Source organism: Capsicum annuum, chromosome 11, assembly GCF_002878395.1.
Source record: "Capsicum annuum cultivar UCD-10X-F1 chromosome 11, UCD10Xv1.1, whole genome shotgun sequence".
Classification (NCBI taxonomy): Eukaryota; Viridiplantae; Streptophyta; class Magnoliopsida; order Solanales; family Solanaceae; genus Capsicum; species Capsicum annuum.
Genome location: NC_061121.1, coordinates 88,429,751 through 88,449,539, shown reverse-complemented (window position 1 = coordinate 88,449,539; position 19,789 = coordinate 88,429,751). Strand labels below are relative to the sequence as shown.

Sequence of the window (19,789 nt, the reverse complement as noted above, 5' to 3'; positions counted from 1 at the left end):
GCCTCGATTTTGTTGATATGTTTAGCCCAGTGGTTAAGTCGGCTACCATATGGTTGTTGCTATCTTTGGCAGTGTCTCATCAGTGGCACATCACACAGCTAAATATATCCAATGCATTTCTTCATGGAAAATTAGATGAGATTGTATATATATCTCAACCTCCCGGGTTTGTTGATCCTACTCATCCAGATCATGTTTGTTTACTTAAACGATCTCTCTACGGCCTCAAACAAGCTCCGCGTATGTGGAATAAATATTTAGCTGATGTGCTTCTTTTTCTAGGCTTTGTGGGATCCAAAACTGATAGCTCTTTGTTCTATATGCCAAATGTCGTCGAACGGTTATTCTGTTTAATCTATGTTGATGATATTTTTGTTGTGGGTCTTAATTCTGTTTGCAGCTCTTATTACTCAATTGCAAACTCACTTTGTTGTTAGAGACTTGGGATAATTATCTTATTTCTTGGGCATTCAAGCCACCTGGACACATGAAGGATTGCATTTATCCCAAGGTAAGTATGTCACAGACCTCCTTTATCGTGTGAAAATGGGGTCGTGTGGTTCAGTACCTACACCAGCTTCACCCTCATCTAAGCTCTCCAACACTGGTGGTTGTCCATTTCATGATCAAACTCTACATAAGAGTACTGTGGGATCTCTACAATAGTTGACATTTACTAGACCTGATATCACATAAGCAGTAAATAAAGTATCACAATTTATGCATTGTCCTATGGATTCTCATTGGGTTGCCGTCAAACACATTCTCCGTTATCTCAAGGCTACTGCCTCTCGTGGATTATTTTTTTCTCACAGGTCCTCCACCTTCATGGTTACAATGATTCAGATTGGAGAGGTGATATTGATGATTGCAAGTCTTACCACTGGATTCACTGTTTTTCTTAGTTCCCATTTGATTTCATGGGCTTCTCAAATGCAAAAGGTTGTATCCAGATGAGCAGAGGCAAAATATCGTACATTAGCTGTTGCTACATCTGAGATGACATGGATCGAACTTCTCCTTCGAGAGATTTGATGCTTTACCACCTCTCTTCCCGTTCTTCATTTTGTCTATGACAAGTTCAGGCGAAAACCTCATCAGTCAGATATGTGAGTTCTCATGATCAAATGGTTGATGCTCTTACCAAACCTCTGTCCAAGGTCCAATATCTAGAATTGAAGCGCAAATTGACAGCTGTTCCACTCCCTGCTCAACTTGAGGGTGTGTGTAAGGATAATGTAACATAGGTGTTCGAGTGAACGCCTATTTGTATATAGTTGTTTATTCTAAGACCTTGAATGATATATATATATATATATTTATATTGATGTAACAACATAATGAAGAGTAAGGCTAAATACATATATTTTACAAGAAGCTGGTGTCATCCATTGCCATTCCTTTTCCTGCCCTAGTAGGAGAGCTCCAAAAGACAGCTATAGTATTTAATGCGATGAACTGCTGTGTAAAGAGATACTCAACATTCTACTCTACCACAAAAGAAAAAAAAAAAAAAAAAGGTATACAGACTGTTGCCGCAGTGCATGTGAAAGGAGTCTTGCTTGCTTTTAGCAACACGTTACTGAATAGTCGTCTAAGATTTAACTTCTGTTCTCAAAATTGTAGGACCATCTACTCTTTTGAACTTAATCCCATTACCAAGCACGTAAATGCAGAGTTAGCCAGGATAGTATAACTGTACATAGACAATATACTAACTAAAGACGCCAGAATGCAAGAGGCATATAAAGAAAGGAAATCTCCATCATTAATGGTTGCAGATCATAATTTCAATCTACTATCCCATAAGACTAAAATAAAACACCAATTGGTTGCTGATAAGTTTCAACATCAAAGTAAGTTAGCTATGCAAGGCCTAGGATTATGCAATTGGAATTTGACAAATGCACCAAGGTCTTATAGGTCCAAACAAAAAATATACCAGAAACAATCCACAATATACATGTCCGCCAACTTGTTCAGAATCACATTCCGGGAACCACCTTAGCTGCCACCATTGTGTCTGCTTCAGAGACATGTTATAGCTCCATCAAGTCCAGTAGCTTGTGGCTACTTGCAAACTGAAAAATCAGGTACGGCAGAATCAACTTCCTCAAGATAATGCACATCAGGTTTGTCAACAGATTTTATGGGAGAGACATTGTCCATATTTTGGGTTCTCTTTCTCTTGTGGGTCTGCTTGGTTTCAGTCTCATTGACAGGTTGTTCACCTTCTTTATCATCCTCCACACTCTCATCTGTTCCAACAGCTTCGTCAGCTAGAACCACATCATTTGCATCCAAGCCACCATCATCAACATCATCACTTAATGCTGCATTTTCTTCCTCAATTTGGCGCTTCAGTGATTCTATCACACTCATCAACTCTCTATTAATCTGCCAATAAAACACCCTTTCGAGTAAGACTAAAATTTATAGTCAGAATATTAAGTCTAATGCTCAAAGAAACAAAATAATGATTATGTTTTACTTATAGACATTCACATGTAACTACTGAGATAGTAATGATCACATTTCAGTGTTAGGTACCTGGGGATTCTGGAGGAAATCAGATATATCAGTTGGGCATGACGGGCATTTCATTATATTTTTCTGGGCTCGTAATGTACGTCTGCCTTCACATGTCCTCTGTCTTGTGAAAGATTGCCCTGCAAAGGCACCTTCCAAACATGCCTTGCAGAAGTTATGAGCACATGGAGTGGTAAGTGGATGGTTCATCACTTCCCGACAAATAAGACAACTAAACCCTGCACCATCAAGAACCTCATCTCATTATGTTGAGAAATACAATTGAAGAATAATGCAATCATTTACAATCACATAGAATATGTCATAGTCAAATCAGATTAGAAAGGAAATATCTAATGAAAAGTATTGAATTATAGGTATACCTTTCAAGAGCCTCTGCTTTAAAGACATTGCAAGTCTCTTTGGTTTAACATTCCTCACTTTTGTGCCATCTTCATTTTCACATTGAACTGGTTTCCTACTGGGAGGAGGAGCCTTTTTCCACATCCAGCAACTCTTTTCCTCCTATATAACAGAAAAATAATATTACAAACAATACAAGCATTCAAGTAACTGTATGCTTTGCATACATATAAGTCAATAAAGAAACATTTCACTGCATTTAGATAAAGAAGGTAAAAGTCACAGCATTCAGATAAATGTCTAGCTCCCCACATCATAATCCCAGGCTGGAGCTCCTTTTCTCTCAGTCATATCCGTGGCACCATTTAGTTCTTTGATGAGAGGCAAGGCCCTAGGACGGTCCCCATGGTCATCACTGTCAATATAACAAGGTGAATAAGAACATGATTGAAGCCCAAATAGAAGGGGATGGCATTATAATGAAGTAAAAATGACACAATAAAAGACCTGGTCCATGGGGCAGGTTCATTATCACAGCGCACGAAAAGATATCGACAAACTTTGAATCCCTGCACAAAAGTCAATGTATTTTAAATAAGCGACAAATAGTTGGAGATTCAGATGCATGAACTTTTGAGCAAGAGTTACAACTTGTTTTCCAGCTTTCCGCCAACATTTTTCAATCCTGTAGACCCCATCGTATCGAACTCCTTTGTCTGGTGCGTACGACGAGCGCTTCTCTTTGTGTGACCTATACATATTGGTTGTGGATCAGAAATAAACTCCCAATGGAAATGAAAAAAATACTTGATGTGGATATTGAAATATAAAATTGATCTAGGCATATTCCACCAAATAGAGACTTGTAACCCAACTAATGGATACAGATAGAATTAGTTTGTTGTCACAGGACAGCAGATGTTCAATAGCAGAAAGTCATCATCCCAAAGCAAAAAGAGATGATTGCAATGTAGAATGTGTATCACCCTACTTGCAACTACCAAAATATTGGAAGAAACATTCATTGTGCACAACGAATGACAAGACTGATCACTAATTCACAAGTACATCAGCTACGCATGCAAACTTGGCTACTTCCAGTAAAAAGAAGGAACAGCAAGCTGCAGTTCTCTACCCTATTATTCTGAAAGTTAAAGGCACCAACTGACCTTACAACTCGGACAGGATAACCCTTGAAACAGCTGACACGTAAAGCTTCATTAAGCTTATCAAATTTCTGGTCAAACGATTGTAGCTTGTTTGTTCGCTTGTTACCACTCAAGTCTCTTCCACCGCTAGCCAACACAAATCAACATAAAATAGTTAGATGAGTACCTCAGCATAAACCAGCAGCAGATTTTACACCAAAACTTAGCAGTGTAAATACAAGAACATACCATGTGTAGGCCCAAAGGTGGGGCCTGGATAGGGCAACATGTACATAGTCTTACCCCTACCTCGTGAAGGTAGAGAGGCTGTTTCTGAAGACTTTTCAGTGTGCATAAGTAAGCAAATGAAAACCGGGCGTGAATCTAGACTCACATTTGAGCAGACAAAAGACACAAGAGATAATCATCACCCAAAGTGGTCAGAAACCAAAAGGAAAACCCAACTTAATGAAGATCATTTGTAGATCAAATTCAATGTCAGGCCCCATGATGAATTTAACTCAAATAGTAACTAGCCTGATATTACAGTGGGTGGATATTTTACAAGTAAAAGCAGGGTCTCAAACACAAAATAAATGAAGAACAGAAATTCAACATAAGAAATAGGCATCACAAGTGGAATTCCTACGTAGATAAAATTGAGTTAACAAGTTGCACGCAAGATGAGTTTAAAAAGAAACCAGAATGCACATGACTTAAAAAAGAAAAATTAAGACAAACAGATATTTTACCTTCCAGTATAAAGAAACCATTCACCATGATCTTCGTCATCTTCGTAGCCACCAGAAAGTGCAACAGACTGGGCCCCAAAATCTGACTGTCCTGCAATACCAGCCACGTGAGGGAAATGAGCCCCCCATTGCCGACACTCAAACCGATCCTCCCAAGTCTCCCCAACCAAAACACCCAAGTTGCGCTCTGGATCATTGTCTGCTGAAATTGGTCCAAAATGGTCGCCAGGGATGGTGACAAAAATCTTCCCACTGCAAGCATTAGCCTTCCCAGTCTTCTTTGCGCGCTCAGTGGTGAAAGCTTTGTCAGGTCTATTTTGGTTGTGAATGAAATGTGCAACCCTTGAGGTCCCACTAGAGGTACCAGATCGTAGTGTTTTTGCCATTCTTATGGCAATGACTAGAGCAGAGTTAATTCGAGGTTGGCTTGCCATTTTAGCAGGAATTGGAGTGCGACAATTAGCACAGGTGCTCTTCCGCTGCCCAACCCACTTTTGAAAGCACTTCAAGCAAAAATTATGACCACAAGGTGTCTGACATGGATAAGATAACATTATTAAGAGGGAGCTGTATAGGGATTCCAAGTTAAATAACTATCCCTTGTAAAGAAAATTGACCATTTATTCAACACAACCAAGTAGGTAAATCCTAATCTGCAATCTGTTGGCCTTGAGCGGTTCAAAATCATGTACATAACGAATAGTTTAGTATTTGAAATTAAGTGTAGCTAAAGACTCGTGCTTTTGTGATCTAGCATAAACTTTATGAGAACAAAACATAAGGGTCCTTGTATTGTAAGGGACAAATGTGAAACCTAGAAGGAAGTCCTCCTCAGCCAGAAAGATTCTGGAAAACAACTACATGGGTTAGAGTTTTGCATTTCTTAGGGAGTGAAAATTGGACGTATTCCATGCTAAGCATCTATGCAAGAGTACATCCTTTAAGTAATACTCCCTCCAGACATAAATTTAATGCAGTTTTCCAGTTTATCCAAAAAAAAAAAAAAAAAAAAATTCAATAAACTTGTTTTGAAACACCGATAAATACCCAATAATTCACTTATTCCGAAATGGGGGAGTACTAAATAAAAGCATGAGTAGAATCAAATATAAAACATACAAAAGGAAAGGAACAAAAAGGAAAGGCAATGATGATATACCGTAACAGGTCTCTCTGGAAGTTGCATGCACATAGAGCAGTTCAAAGTGCCATCAAGAATATTTAGAACATCGTTGTCTGGATTGATCCCCTCGAGAATAATGTCTTTGGCGCCTCCGCTCAAGAGCTCTTGTCGTCGCTTGGCCTTGTCCTGATCGGTGAGTGAGGAATCGGATTCAATGGCCCGAATCGCAGAGATCAAGTCTCCAGAAGACAAGGAAGCAGAAGCATTCTGTTTAACGGCGGCATCGGGTGGCAATGAGCAGTCAGGACACTCCCAGTTGACGGCATCGGCCATGGAATCTGGAGGAGCAGAGAGGCAGTTGACGTGCCAGGGAGTAGCACAGGTCTTGCAGACGAGGGATTCGTTCTCGGATGGCTTCGTTTTGCAGACCATACAGACGCCATCGCCGTCGCATGGGAGATCGCTATCGTGCGCCATCGGAGAAAATATTAGTATAAGGTAAAGTAGAGTGAGAAAGAGAGAGAGAAAAGGCGTTGAGAAAGTGAAGAGACTATTGGCGAATTTAAAAAGAGAGAGGGTTGCGCCGAGTGGACTAATGCTCAATTGACGCGCGGGATGTTTTGGCAATAAAAAATGTGGTGTGAAATTTTAGGTCAAATTTTCAAATTTTAGTCTTCCCTCTATTTTCCTGTGGGTCTATAAATGGGAAAATACTTAAACCCCACTTAAAATTTCCACTATATACAAATTCCTTAATTAAGTTAAACTTCTTCCATTTATCACTGCAATTACAGCATTTACAAACTTTACCACACCAACTGAAAGTTTACTTTCTCTGTTAGTTTTTATTTGTTAATTATTTTTTAATTTAATTTTTATTTTTACTTATTACTTTTTATAAATTTAAATAATACAATTTTCTTATTAGATTCTTAGCATTAACTACTGTTTTTTCAATTTAATTTCAAGACATAATAGTAAGCATCATTTAATAAGGATATGACACGAGGGCATGGTCGTGTTGAGTATCTCGAGCCCAACAAGAATCGGAGACCACCCCCAATACATACCATCAATCATCTTACCCCATGTCGGATGATTTCCGTACATATAACAAGATAAGAAAACTAGAAATCAAAGATATAATGATAATAGTATAATCAACCAACAGTCAAACCATCTAAAGCCCCCAACAAAGCCTCTACCAAACAGAACTTCAATAAAGTGTTGGGACATGCTCCCGACTATAGCCAAAAACAGTATCCAATAATCTATGACTCAACTGAAAATATAATCCTGAAATGGAGCCTTCCGAAGCATGGAAGCTCACTACTTCAAGTCAACTCTCGATCAATCACTGAGCAGGAGAAGTGAAAGTATGGCCAAGTCCTGAATCGCGTGGGGATACAGCGTACGTAGACGATTAGTGGTTGGAGCGCTAGCATGTAACTTGGGGATAGGGAATAACATAATGTCATAATAACAATTCAAATCATACAAAATTCCATGCACATTGTCAAACGCATATACGTATATATGTATATCACATGCCGAGATACGGAACAAGGCTTAAAATGCATTTTAAAACCTTAGTCTACATTGTGTAGCTCAACCGTCATATTAATAATACCCACGAGCTATATAGGCCCCAGTTATCACCCCACTATTCGGGCCCCAATGCGTGTAGTTGCACAAATCGGAGAATAATCTCATATATATGCACAGAAAACTCGAACTCTCCAATCATATACTAAGGTGACTTAAGCACCCGATCATAAATGTAAGATGGGGGACTCGAACCCTCCAATCATAATAATAATAATATAGGTGGACTCGAACCATCTGGTCTAAGCAAGGGGACTCGAACCCTCAAGCCATAACGACCCCCGAATCGACTAGCGCGGTTCCCAATATCAATCACTTGGACCTCCACTTTCACCACTCAGCTACGCAACCCTCTTTCAAAGCTCAATTAAAATATTTACCACACATTTCCATTCACTGGATCATGTTTCACATTAAGGCATACGTTATTGGTATCGTCATACCAATTACACTTGCAAGGTAACAACAATATGCCAAAACAACTCCCATTAACTTGGAGAAAATAACTCTCTTTGTTCATTAATACACGAAGGGGGTCACCGACTCTCTTTGTTTATTAAATCATACCATTGTATTTCAATTACCCCTTTGTACCATGTAATAGTTCAAAACTAGTTCAATTTTACAAATTTCTATAGTTCCCATAATCAAAACCAGTTTCACATTATGGGTTGGGGTCATAACCACTTCAAAAGTCACAATTATTGGAAAATCACAATTCCCTAGTTTCAACCACCATACCCAAGTACCCACAAGTTCAAAACCATAATTATAACATAAGTAATGCATCATAAAACTATGGGAAAACATTTAATTAATCATTCATGTCAAAAAACCAATACGTTAAATAACGTAAATAACCATGTACTTTCATGAAGTAGAGATATTAAGTTTAAGGGTAGAGTTACATGCCTAAAAAAATAAGGTTTCACGGAGAGAAATCAACCCTTGAGCCCTTAGACGACCGAATTGGTGAAACCCTAGCTTGACTTGCTTGAGAGGATTTAGAGAGAGTAAAAAGAGTGTTTAATCTATTAAAGTATGCAATGAATGCCCTAAAAGTGTTTTATGGACGTGGGGTCAAAAGGGTTTTAAGTGAAAAATATCTAAAGTGCCCCCAACTTAAAAGCTGAAAAAGGTCGCCTTTGGTTACAAGTCGACCCTTGATTCGTAGCCATTCCTTACAACTTGTCACCACAGGTCGTAACCAGGGTAACCTGCACTGTTGATAATGAAACGACCATGAAACATAACAACCAGCCGACAACACAAGAACAACAAGAGAACAATGGGAACAACAACACAACAGCCACACAAAAACACCACAAACCGTGAACACACTAATAAGAAACAAACACAAATATTGCAAGAAAAGTAAGGGATAGGCAAGATGACATTAGTAATTACGAAGATCAAGAATCCAAACGTGTATTAAACGTAAAGACCCTTAAAATCCGCAAGTACAAACACCAATCTTCTTACGGTGACCGCTAAGGGAATCAACTTCACCTCACAACCACTATTTCTAAACAATGTACAATATCGGCTTTTCCAAGTCCTACACTAAAGATGGCTTTTCCAAGCCCTAAACTAAGAACTATACTCTCAAAGAGAGAGAACTTCAATGTCTCAAATATTTATCATCCAAAAACTAACTAAAATAAGATTAATAAGTGTCTATTTATAGCCTAACTTATTACATAACAAAATGACCACAATACGCTTAATGAAAAGAGGCGCCCATGGAGTGTCTTTCCAACATGTGTAATCCTCAAAATACCCTTAATGAAGGGCACTTCTTCAATGCTCCAAAACTGTGGGGTCATGCTTTAACACTTGTGGTCTCGGATTGGTATCAAAGGTAATTGCCACACATTCTTCCACAATTGAAATTGCTCTATGGAATATTCAAAATGGGTCCTTCATGCATGTTCTTGTGTCCTCGCGGTGACCAAGTCTTGAGTCTTTATGTGTTGGCCTCCAAAGATGTCAACAAAAGCTAATATGGCCATTTGGTTCGTATTATCCTCCCCTTCTTGAAAAAGATTCGGCCTCGAATCCAAATCTTACAAACCAAAGAAAGAACAAACGAATACAAACTCCTCACAGTATAAGGGTTAGAGTTAGCATAACAGATCATCTCAATATACCAAGGTTGCACATACTTGCAATATAACCAAGGATCCTTTGAATTAAATATTAAAAACTTATTAAAACATGCACAAAGGATTTGGCTATTGAAATCACCAAGAGATAAGAAAACTACAAAGGTCCTAATGGCATTAAATCTTTCTTCTTAGGAGCCATAAGACACAATACCTTTTTTAACTCTTCAAGAGACCATACCAAGGGTGGTGCCTCAATTAGTTTTAAAGTCCACAAGATCCATATAGCATCATAACTCATACAAGTGGACAAACTAACAAATTTCCTACCTCTACATACAACAAATCCCAAACTAACATGGATGTCATCATAGGCGAAGAGATAGTATAGGAAAGAATCAAATGTAAAGGCATACATGGTTGAAGACAAAAGCATTTAAGCACATACACAATCTTTCTTTCAAAAAAATAGGCAACTTGGCATCCACAAGTTGGAATTCATGCAATTTAAGCAAAAGTGTGTCAAACAAGGATGAATATTTAGGAACATTACCCCAAGGAGTCAATGACACATTTGCCCTAGGGTTTTCAAGAGTGACACTTTGTTTGTCATGTAGACCAAGCAATAAGTTGGATGCACCAACATCACCATTTCTATATTTGGCACCAGGGTCTAATGGGAAGAGTAGCCATAGACACGGGTCTAGATAACACTCTCCTTTCCCGTAGGCTTTACCTAAGCTACACGACATACTCTCTATTATAGCATACATATTATTAAAGGCAAATAGAGAGTAGAGAAAGGTGTCACTCAAGTCAACTTATACTAAGGTATCCTCATGCATGTACTCACTACTAGTTTCCCAATAATCATAATGAGTACTCTCAATAATAAGGTCACACAAAGTAGAAGAAGAAGCAATTTCCAAGACTACACATTCCTTACTCTTAAGCGTACTCTTATCTTCCAAGAAGAGATTTCCATGTTTAGGAGGAATATTGTCACACCATAGGGGGTTGATATATAGTCTATAGCCTTCAATACAAGCTATACCGTTAATCTCATTTTCACCACTAGGTACATTATGAGTGATTATATTTAAACAAGACATTATACCTTAAGAGAGAAGAATCTATCCCATAGGTAGATTTGGAACAAGTAGGCTCACTCTCTAAAAGTTCATTATCAAGTTTCAAAGATGTTTCAAACACATGATTATCCCTATGAGCTAAGCAAACATTAGAATCAAAGGATAAGCTCACGAGTTTACTCCTATCTTGTTGACCAATATTTTCACATTCTTTACTCACTTGAGTTCTATTAATCACATCATACGCATCCTCGAGTGGTGGATAATTTTCACACATAAGTTGATCAACACCATTTTCACAAGAAGGAGTACTTTCATTCAACGTATTAGCTTTAACACTAGGTGGACATAAATTGATCTTACAGGAGGAGTCAATTTGGTCATCAATAGGACCAACTAGTGTATCCACACCCACAATATGTATATCATCAACAAGAGACAAAGAATCGTTAGACTCACAAGTAAGTAAGCTACTACTCACACTCAATGGGCTACTTGCCGCAATTATCATTCACATGCACAAAAGTGTAAGAATTGCTATTTTACCTTGAAGTTCTTGAGTAGATTCTTCTTTGCCGTGGTATGAAGGTTTCCCACATGCTTTAGTAGCAACTTCTCTTTAGACTTGTGCTCCTCCATTTGCCATGTTGGTACCTACACAAATGTCCTTAGAAATAGAAGGACAAATATAGTTAGCATGGTTTTAGTGGCAATCTCCTCACTTCACTCTATACAACCTCTCCTTTTTCTACTCTCGAATTGCCACCTTGCACACCCTTACTCCTCTTAATCTTTTGTCTCTCATTTTTATTTAAATTGGAGTAAGTGAGCACTTCTCTTTGATACTTGGGCAGAATGGACGTCATGAGATGATTTCTCCATCGGTCTCTTACAACATTAGGCTAATTTTGTACATTTGGAACTTTATGTTGTGCAAACCAATCGGCACCCAAGCTTATGTGACCTTATGTCAAGGGGAAAATATCGCACCACACCTCCTCATGGTATTCAAATTGGGAGAAGAAAACCTTCACCTTATCGGTAACCTTAAACCCGTCCAAGTAATATGAACAAGTAAAGGTTCTCGAAATAACCCCAAATAATCAACCATGGATGGAGCGATGTAGTTTTTATAACACCTATCACTTAGCACAATGAGGCATCCCGGTACCCCACAAATGATCACTTTTTTAGAGTGAACACTTCTTCTTGGATCAACATTGTAAGGCACATGAGTACCCTTCGACTTTGGAGATGCATGCCTTCTTTTTCTCATGGGACAACCTCCACTATAGCTAGTATAATCATTCACACCACTTCGATTTTGATAAGAAGTACTACAAGGTAAAGAGTATGAATTTTCATACTCCACACATGCACTCTCACCATAACTCTAATAAGCTTTGCAAATGAATGGATTATACCTAACTCCAATTCTCGATTCGGCTTGGGTAGTGCAAGACTCCCATATGTCCCATTTTCATCATAAAACCCATCACAATGCACACCATCATCTCCATATTCACCATAAGCACTAGGCACTATATTCACCTCATTTTCCCCCTTAAACTCGTAATCCTCAAATTTGCTCGTGGCTTGATCATGTATATTTTCATAGCCCCCATAATCTCCAACAATTTCGTAGCCATAAAATTCTTCACTACAATCATAGTCTCTTATGTTGTAGTCACAATAATCCGTGGCTATCAAAGATATGTTTCCTTTATAACACCTCGTACCTACAAAATGAACAAACAAGATTAGTGGTAAAAGCTCCTCACCAACACTCGTATGCACTCACCTTTGTGATCCTCATAATTAGAGCGGTGAATATTGAAAATTGCTTATACTCTGGTAGTCAATAAGATGTCAATCCTACTAAGCGACCGAAATGATTCTTATTTGATCGACTCAAGACACAAAAATGAAAAAAAATTAGCTTACAGACTTTAAACAAAAATTACAATGAATTAAAAATGAGAAAGGCACACAAATAACGAAGACACGATGAAAATGGATTCAAAACTAATTCATAATCTAGCAGGTGATTACTAGCTGCTAATTAGTATTAGAATCAAGAAATAAAACTAACAAAACAAAGAAAAGAAACTTAGAATCTAAATTTGAGCTTCAAAGTATTTTGGACATTAATGACGTGGCAGTTTGCAATTTGGATTGGTCCAATTTTAATTTTGGAGGAGTGGAAATTCGGTTCTAGTGGCGCAAACAAGACTTTGGAGCCTTTTTTTTTCAAATTTCAAGACCTTGACTTACTTGCACCTTTTTGGCAAAACAACCTTTTTAAGGGTCTTTGTCTTCTTTCCTCTTTTGTCAACCTTGAAAAATGCCCTTTATCCTTTTTGGCAATAAGGCTTTTTGAAAGACCTATTGTCTACTTTCTCCTTCTGTGTTGTCTTGGAAATGTTTCCAAGACAAATAAAGACTCATTCTCTTTTCACATCACTTTTAGATCAAACAATACACATTTAAATGTTCTTGTTCAACAATCTATGAAGATGGTGAAGAACACCAAGAACACTCAAAGTGCACCTTAAGCAAATGACCTCCAAATTGAATGATTCTTAAAACTTTCAAGCACACGTGAAATCCCAAACAACAATACCACAATTTCAAGACCAAATCTCAACCACAAACAACACAACATGTTCAAGCTCCTCTACAACAACCTTCCAAATTTTAAGAACAACTCAGAAATGGCTCAAAATTTAGACTTAAACACTTTTAGTGTTAGTGAAGAAGGACTTAACACTATAAATAACCAAAAAACACAAGAAAACTAATCCTCAAGTTTTGGCCTAAACACAAAAATGTAGACATAATTCTTTTTGTTAGATTTTTGGTTTTTCAACACTTTTTTTATTTGTAAGTTAACAAGCCCAAGATTGATTTTGTTGGAACAAAATCAATCCTTGCTTTGATACCAAATGATAACGGAATGACTATGAAACACAACAACCAACCAAGAACAATGGGAACAATAACACGGCAGCCATACAAAAACACCACAAACCGTGAACACACTAACAAGAAACAAACGCAGATATTGGAAGAAAAGTAATGGATTGACAAGATGACGTAAGGACTTACGAAGAACAAGAATCCAAGCGTGTATCAAACGTAAAGACCCTTAAAATCCGCAAGTACAAACACCAATCTTCTTATGGTGACTGCTAAGGGAATCAACTTCACCTCACAACCACCATTCTAAACAACGTATAATATCTGTTTTTCCAAGCCCTACACTAAAGATAGCTTTTCCAAGCCCTAAACTAAGAACTAGATTCTCAAAGAAGAGAACTTCAATGTTTCAAATATTCATCATCCAAAAAACTAACTAAAATAAGATTAATAAGTATCTATTTATAGACTAACTTATTACATAACAAAATGACCACAATACCCTTAATAAAAATGGGCACCTATGGAGTGTCTTTCCAATACGTGTAATCCCCAAAATACCCTTAATGAAAGGTGCTTCTTCAATGCTCTAAAACTGCGGAGTCTTGCTTCAATACTTATGGTCTCGAGTTGGCATCAAAGGTAATCCCCACACAATCTTCCACACTTGGAATTGCTTTATGGAATGCTCAAAATGGGTCCTCCATGCATGTTCTTGTATCCTCGCGGTGACCAAGTCTTGAGTCTTTATGTGTTGGCCTCCAAAGATATCAATAAAAGCTAATATGGCCATTTGGCTCATATCAACTGTTATTCTTACGACTCAAACAACTAACCCGTAATAAACGCTACGACTCCAAAAGTCCAGTCGTACTCAACACAGAACCCAAATTAAGACTTACATTAGACACCCTATGATTTCATCTTATGACTCATAACGTATCCTTATGGCTCTTAGTGAGGCACCTGTACTCAGAGTAAAATCAAGCCACAAACTTACTGATTTGATTACAACTCATCCCAATGACTCGTTAGGACACCTTACGACTCATAGGGTCTAGTTGTAACCAGGGCAGCAAGCTCAAAGCTCAAGGAATTTTCAAGGGCAAAAAAATTGGGGCATTTTAATTCTCCCCTCTTGGATCATTCATCCCTAAATAATGGGACAAGGCAATTACAAACACGACTTAACTCCATATACCTCTACTCTTACCTTTAACAAAGTTAAAAAACAAAGATGCCAAGGAAATCACTCTTTTCTTTAACAAAGACAAAAAACAAAAATGTTAAGAACAATACATGCCTTAAGCACGATTTTCCAAAATAGGGAATAGGAACAGATACTTGGACTTCGTGTCTTCTTTTGTTTTCCAAGTAGCTTCGTCAATCTTTTGGTGCCGCCAATTAAGCACGATTTTCCAAAATAGGGAATAGGAATAGATACTTGGACTTCATGTCTTCTTCTGTTTCCCAAGTAGCTTCCTCAATCTTTTGGTTCCGCCAAAGAACCTTTACCGAAGCTACATCCTTAGTTCACAATCGATGGACTTATCGATAGAAGATTACAATAGGAACTTCCTCATAAGACAAGGAATCTGAAATACCAATATCCTTGATAGGTACAATCAGCGATGAATCACCCACACATTTTCTCAACATTAACATATGGAACACTGAGTGAATGGAACACAAACTAGGAGGCACTCCAACTCATACGCAATACTACCAACCCTCTTTAAGACCAAGTACAAGCCAATATACCAGGGACTGAGTTTCCTCTTTCTCTCAAACCGCATTACTCCCTTCATAGAAGACGTCTTCAAGAACATCCAATCATCAACCTCAAACTCTAAATCCCTATGCCTCACATCTGCATAGGACCTTTGGCAACTTTGGGCAGTCTTAAGCTATCCTGAATTACCTTCACCTTCTTCCTGGCTTGGTTTACCAAGCTAGGGACCAATAACTTATTTACACCAACTTCAAACCACCAAATAGGAGATCTATGCCTCCTTCCATACAAGGCCTTAAAGGAGCCATCCCAATACTAAAATGATAATTATTATTATACGCAAAATCTATGAAAGGTAAATGATCAACCCAACTACCACCATAGTCAATCATACAAGCCCAAAGCATATCTTCCAAAGTCTGAATAGTCCTTTTTGCTTGCCCATCCAACTGCGGGTGAAAGCAGTACTAAGGCTTACCTTAGTCCCCAAACCTCTCTGAAATAAATTTTGAAAGTGTGATAAGAACTTAGTACCATGATCTAACATGATAGAAATAGGCGCCCCACGCAACTTCATGATTTCCTCAATAAATAACTTGGCATAGTCCTCAAAAGAGAAATTCATCCTCACTGGCAAAAAGTAAGCAGACTTAGTCATCCTATCCACGATGACCCAAAATAAATCAAACTGATTTTAAGACCGAGGAAAACTGGTAACAAAATCCATATTGATCACTTCTCACTTCCACACAGGCAACTCAATTTCTTGATACAACCCTTCAGGCTATAAGTGCTCAACCTTCACTTGTTGACACACAATGCATTTTGCCACAAAACTGGCCACATCTCGCTTTATATTGTTCCAAAAATAGATTTCCTTAAGATCATAATACTACTTTGTAAAACCAGGATGAATGACATAATGCGACTCATGAGCTTTGGCCAAAATTCTCTGTCGCAACCCCTTAATATCGGGAACACATAACCTCCCTTGGTATCTCAAGACACTATCACCACCAATCTTGAAGGCCATCACTTTCTGCCTTCCCATTTCATTCTTGATCTGCATCAAGATAGGATCCAACACCTGTTTCTCTTTCACTTCAGCACTAAGAGATGCCCGCGCTACTTTAGGCACAAATACACCATCATCTTCAGAGTCCAAGAGATGAACTCCAAGGCTAGCTAAATGGTGAATATCCTTCACCAATTCTCACTTCTCCTCATCCACATGAGCTAGAATCTGCATGGATAACTTGCTAAGAAAATTAGCAACAACATTAGCTTTACTGGGTGGTAGTAGAGGCCTTATGTCGTAGTCTTTCAGTAACTCAGGCCATTTCCTTTGCCTGAGATTTAACTCTTTCTAGGTAAACACATATTACAGGCTCTTATGATTAGAAAGATATCTACATGAACCCCGTATAAATAGTGACACCAAATCTTTAATGTGAACACCATCGTCAACAACTCCAAGTCATGAGTTAGATAATTCTTCTTATACACTTTCAATAGCCTAGAAGCATAGGCCACCCCCTACCATGTTGTATCAATATATAACCAAGTCTCATATGAGACACATCATAATAAACCACAAATCCATTATTACCCTCGAGCAAGGTCAAAACTGAAGCTGAAGTCAACTTATTTTTCAGCTTCTCAAAACTACCCTTACAAGCACCAGACCACATAAACTTTACCTTCTTCTGGGTAAACTTAGCAGGGTAGTTATAGTCGAGAAACTCTTCACAAATCACATAATATAATTGGCTAAACCGAAGAAGTTTTGTATGTCGATTGGACTCGTGGGCCTAGTCCACTTCTTTACCACTACAACTTTTTGCGTATCCACCATTATCCCTTCACTATAAATGACATGACCTAGAAAAGTAACTACTTTTAATCAAAACTCGCACTTCAAGAACTTAGCATACATATGCTGATCTTTCTAGGTCTACAACACAATACGAAGGTCATCAGCATGATCTGCCTCACTCTTGGAATACATTAGAATGTCATCTATAAATACGATGATGAACAAATCTAGAAATTGATAGAAGACCCTATTCATCAAGTCCATGAATATTGTCGGGGCATTAGTCAACCCAAAAGACATGACTAACATCTCAAAGTGACCATACCAGGTTCGGAAGGCAGTCTTAGGGATATCCACCTCCATAATTTTTAGCTGATGGTACCCAAACTGAAGATATATCTTCAAAAAGAACTTATCACCCTAAAGTTGATCAAAGAGATCATCAATCCTTGATAGTGGATACTTATTCTCTACGGTTACCTTATTCAATTACCGATAATCAATACACATTCGAAGGGAACTATCTTTCTTACAGATGAACAAAAATGAGCACCCCACAGAGACACACTAGGATGGATAAAACCCTTGTGAAGGAGGTCTTTCAACTGCTTTTTAAGCTCCTTCAATTCAACTAAAGCCATTCTATAAGGAGGGATAGAGATAAAATGAGTGCCCGAAATAAGGTTAATCTAAAAATCCATCTCCCTATCGAGAGGGACTCCAGGAAAATCATCAAGAAAAACTTTGAGAAACTCATTAACTACGATAATGGATTGTAAAAAGGGACTCTTCGAGTTAGAATATTTAACTCAGACCAAATGATAAAGACATTCCTTAGAAATCAATTTTGAGCTCTAAGATATGATATGAACCTTTTCTTAGGCACTAAAGAACTCTTTTCCCACTCAATGACCGGTTAATTGGGGAATTTAAATATGAACTTACGGGTCCAACAGTTTAAGGGGATATAACATAAGCGCAACTAATCCATCCTAAATATTACATCAAAGTCAACTATGTCTAACTATATCATATCTACTAAAGTTTCTTTGTCACCAACAGATACAAAAAAACCCCTATAAACTCTTCTAGCGACCACAGAGTCATCCATCGGGGTAGAAATAAAAAAAGGACCAGGGATACACTCGGGATCAAAATCAAACTGTACAGCCATAAATAGGGCCACATAAGAAAGAGTAGACCCCGAATTAAGCAAGCAATACACATCACAAGAAAAGAGTCATAACATACTAGTAATGATATCAAGGGATACCTCAGAGTCCTGGCTGGTGGCCAGGGCGTACAAGCAATTTCGGCCAGTGCTGGTACCAAAAGCAGAAGCAGTTTTCTTTATTGCAAGAGCTGATGAAGTGGCAACAAGAATCTTATTTGCCCCAAAAACAATCTTAGTAGGGTAGTCTCTCTGCAAATGACCGATCTGACCATATTTAAAACACCTATTCCTTCCCTTCTTACAAAAAACCACGGAGCACCTGCCCCTTAAAATCTACAAGGAAGATATGATGAAGCTGATTGAGCCCCACTTGCCTAAGACTGGACTCCTGGAGCTCTAACCCGCTATTATGCTGAGAACGATGATCACCTAATGGCCTCGGATAAGGAGCGATAGCCGTAGAGTAGGATCTAAAACTTCCCCACTTCTTCTTAGACTATTTTCTACCATATCTATCGATCTGTTGTTGACCCTTGATTTGATTAGAAAATCTAAACTTCTTACTCTATCTCTCCCTAATTTTAGCCTGTTTCTTATTCTCTTCCTCAATTGGCTGCATATAAACCACAAGCCGAGAAATATCCATATCTTTGTTTAACAAGGCAACCTTACTCTTCAAAATCAAATCTTGGGATAACCGGAAAGAAAAATTCCTCATTCTAGCCCTCATGTTAGATACCAACTCCGGAGCATACTGATACAACTGATGAAACTTCAAGGCATACTCCTAACTGTCATCCTGCCTTAGCACAGATTCATGAATTCTTCAGCCTTTGCATCCCTCAACTCCTGAGGAAAGAAGCAATTGAGAAAAGATCTAAAAAAGTCCTCCCACACGATGGGCTCAACATCAACACCGTTAAGGTGCTCCCACTCTTCATACCTCTAATACGCCACATCCTTCAACTAATAAGTTGCAAACTCTACGCCTTCCACTTTAATAATATACATCACACAGAAAATCTTTTTTATTTCATCTATAAAACCCTGAGGATTCTTCTAAACCTCCATACCAGTGAAAATAAGAGGACTAACCTCATAAATTGGCTAAATCTAGTGGCCTCAGATGATGGAGCAATAAATCCACATGCTCAGCCTGAGAAAAAACTAATTGAGTAAACAAATGGAATAATTGGTGAAACTCAGCATTATCTGAGGAGGGAAAGGAGGAACCAGTGAAGCTTCATTAGGGCAATCAAAAGCAGCGACCCTAGATCGAGTCTGAACTTCTAGAGTAGGATGAGCTCCATTTCTTTAGTCCTTAAATGGGATATGAAGGTTTCCACGAACATTAAAATTAGAGAAATTTGAAATCTTAGACTCCATAGCTCAAAACAAAATTTACATGAAAGGAAAACATTCCTAACTGCCT

At 38.2% G+C, this 19,789-nt stretch overlaps 1 protein-coding gene across 1 annotated transcript; it reads right to left on the bottom strand.

Moving 5' to 3' along the window:
• Positions 1-1,746: 1,746 nt before the first annotated feature.
• LOC107847779 (E3 ubiquitin-protein ligase ORTHRUS 2) lies at positions 1,747-6,512 on the bottom strand. Its single transcript, XM_016692262.2, has 9 exons — positions 5,952-6,512; positions 4,793-5,325; positions 4,062-4,187; positions 3,544-3,643; positions 3,400-3,461; positions 3,205-3,307; positions 2,913-3,054; positions 2,551-2,768; positions 1,747-2,397 (listed from the first exon to the last, which is right to left on the bottom strand). Exons 1-9 carry the CDS (start codon positions 6,390-6,392, stop codon positions 2,071-2,073), a joined length of 2,052 nt encoding a protein of 683 aa, XP_016547748.1. The 5' UTR covers positions 6,393-6,512; the 3' UTR covers positions 1,747-2,070.
• Between the last annotated feature and the right edge of the window lie 13,277 nt (positions 6,513-19,789).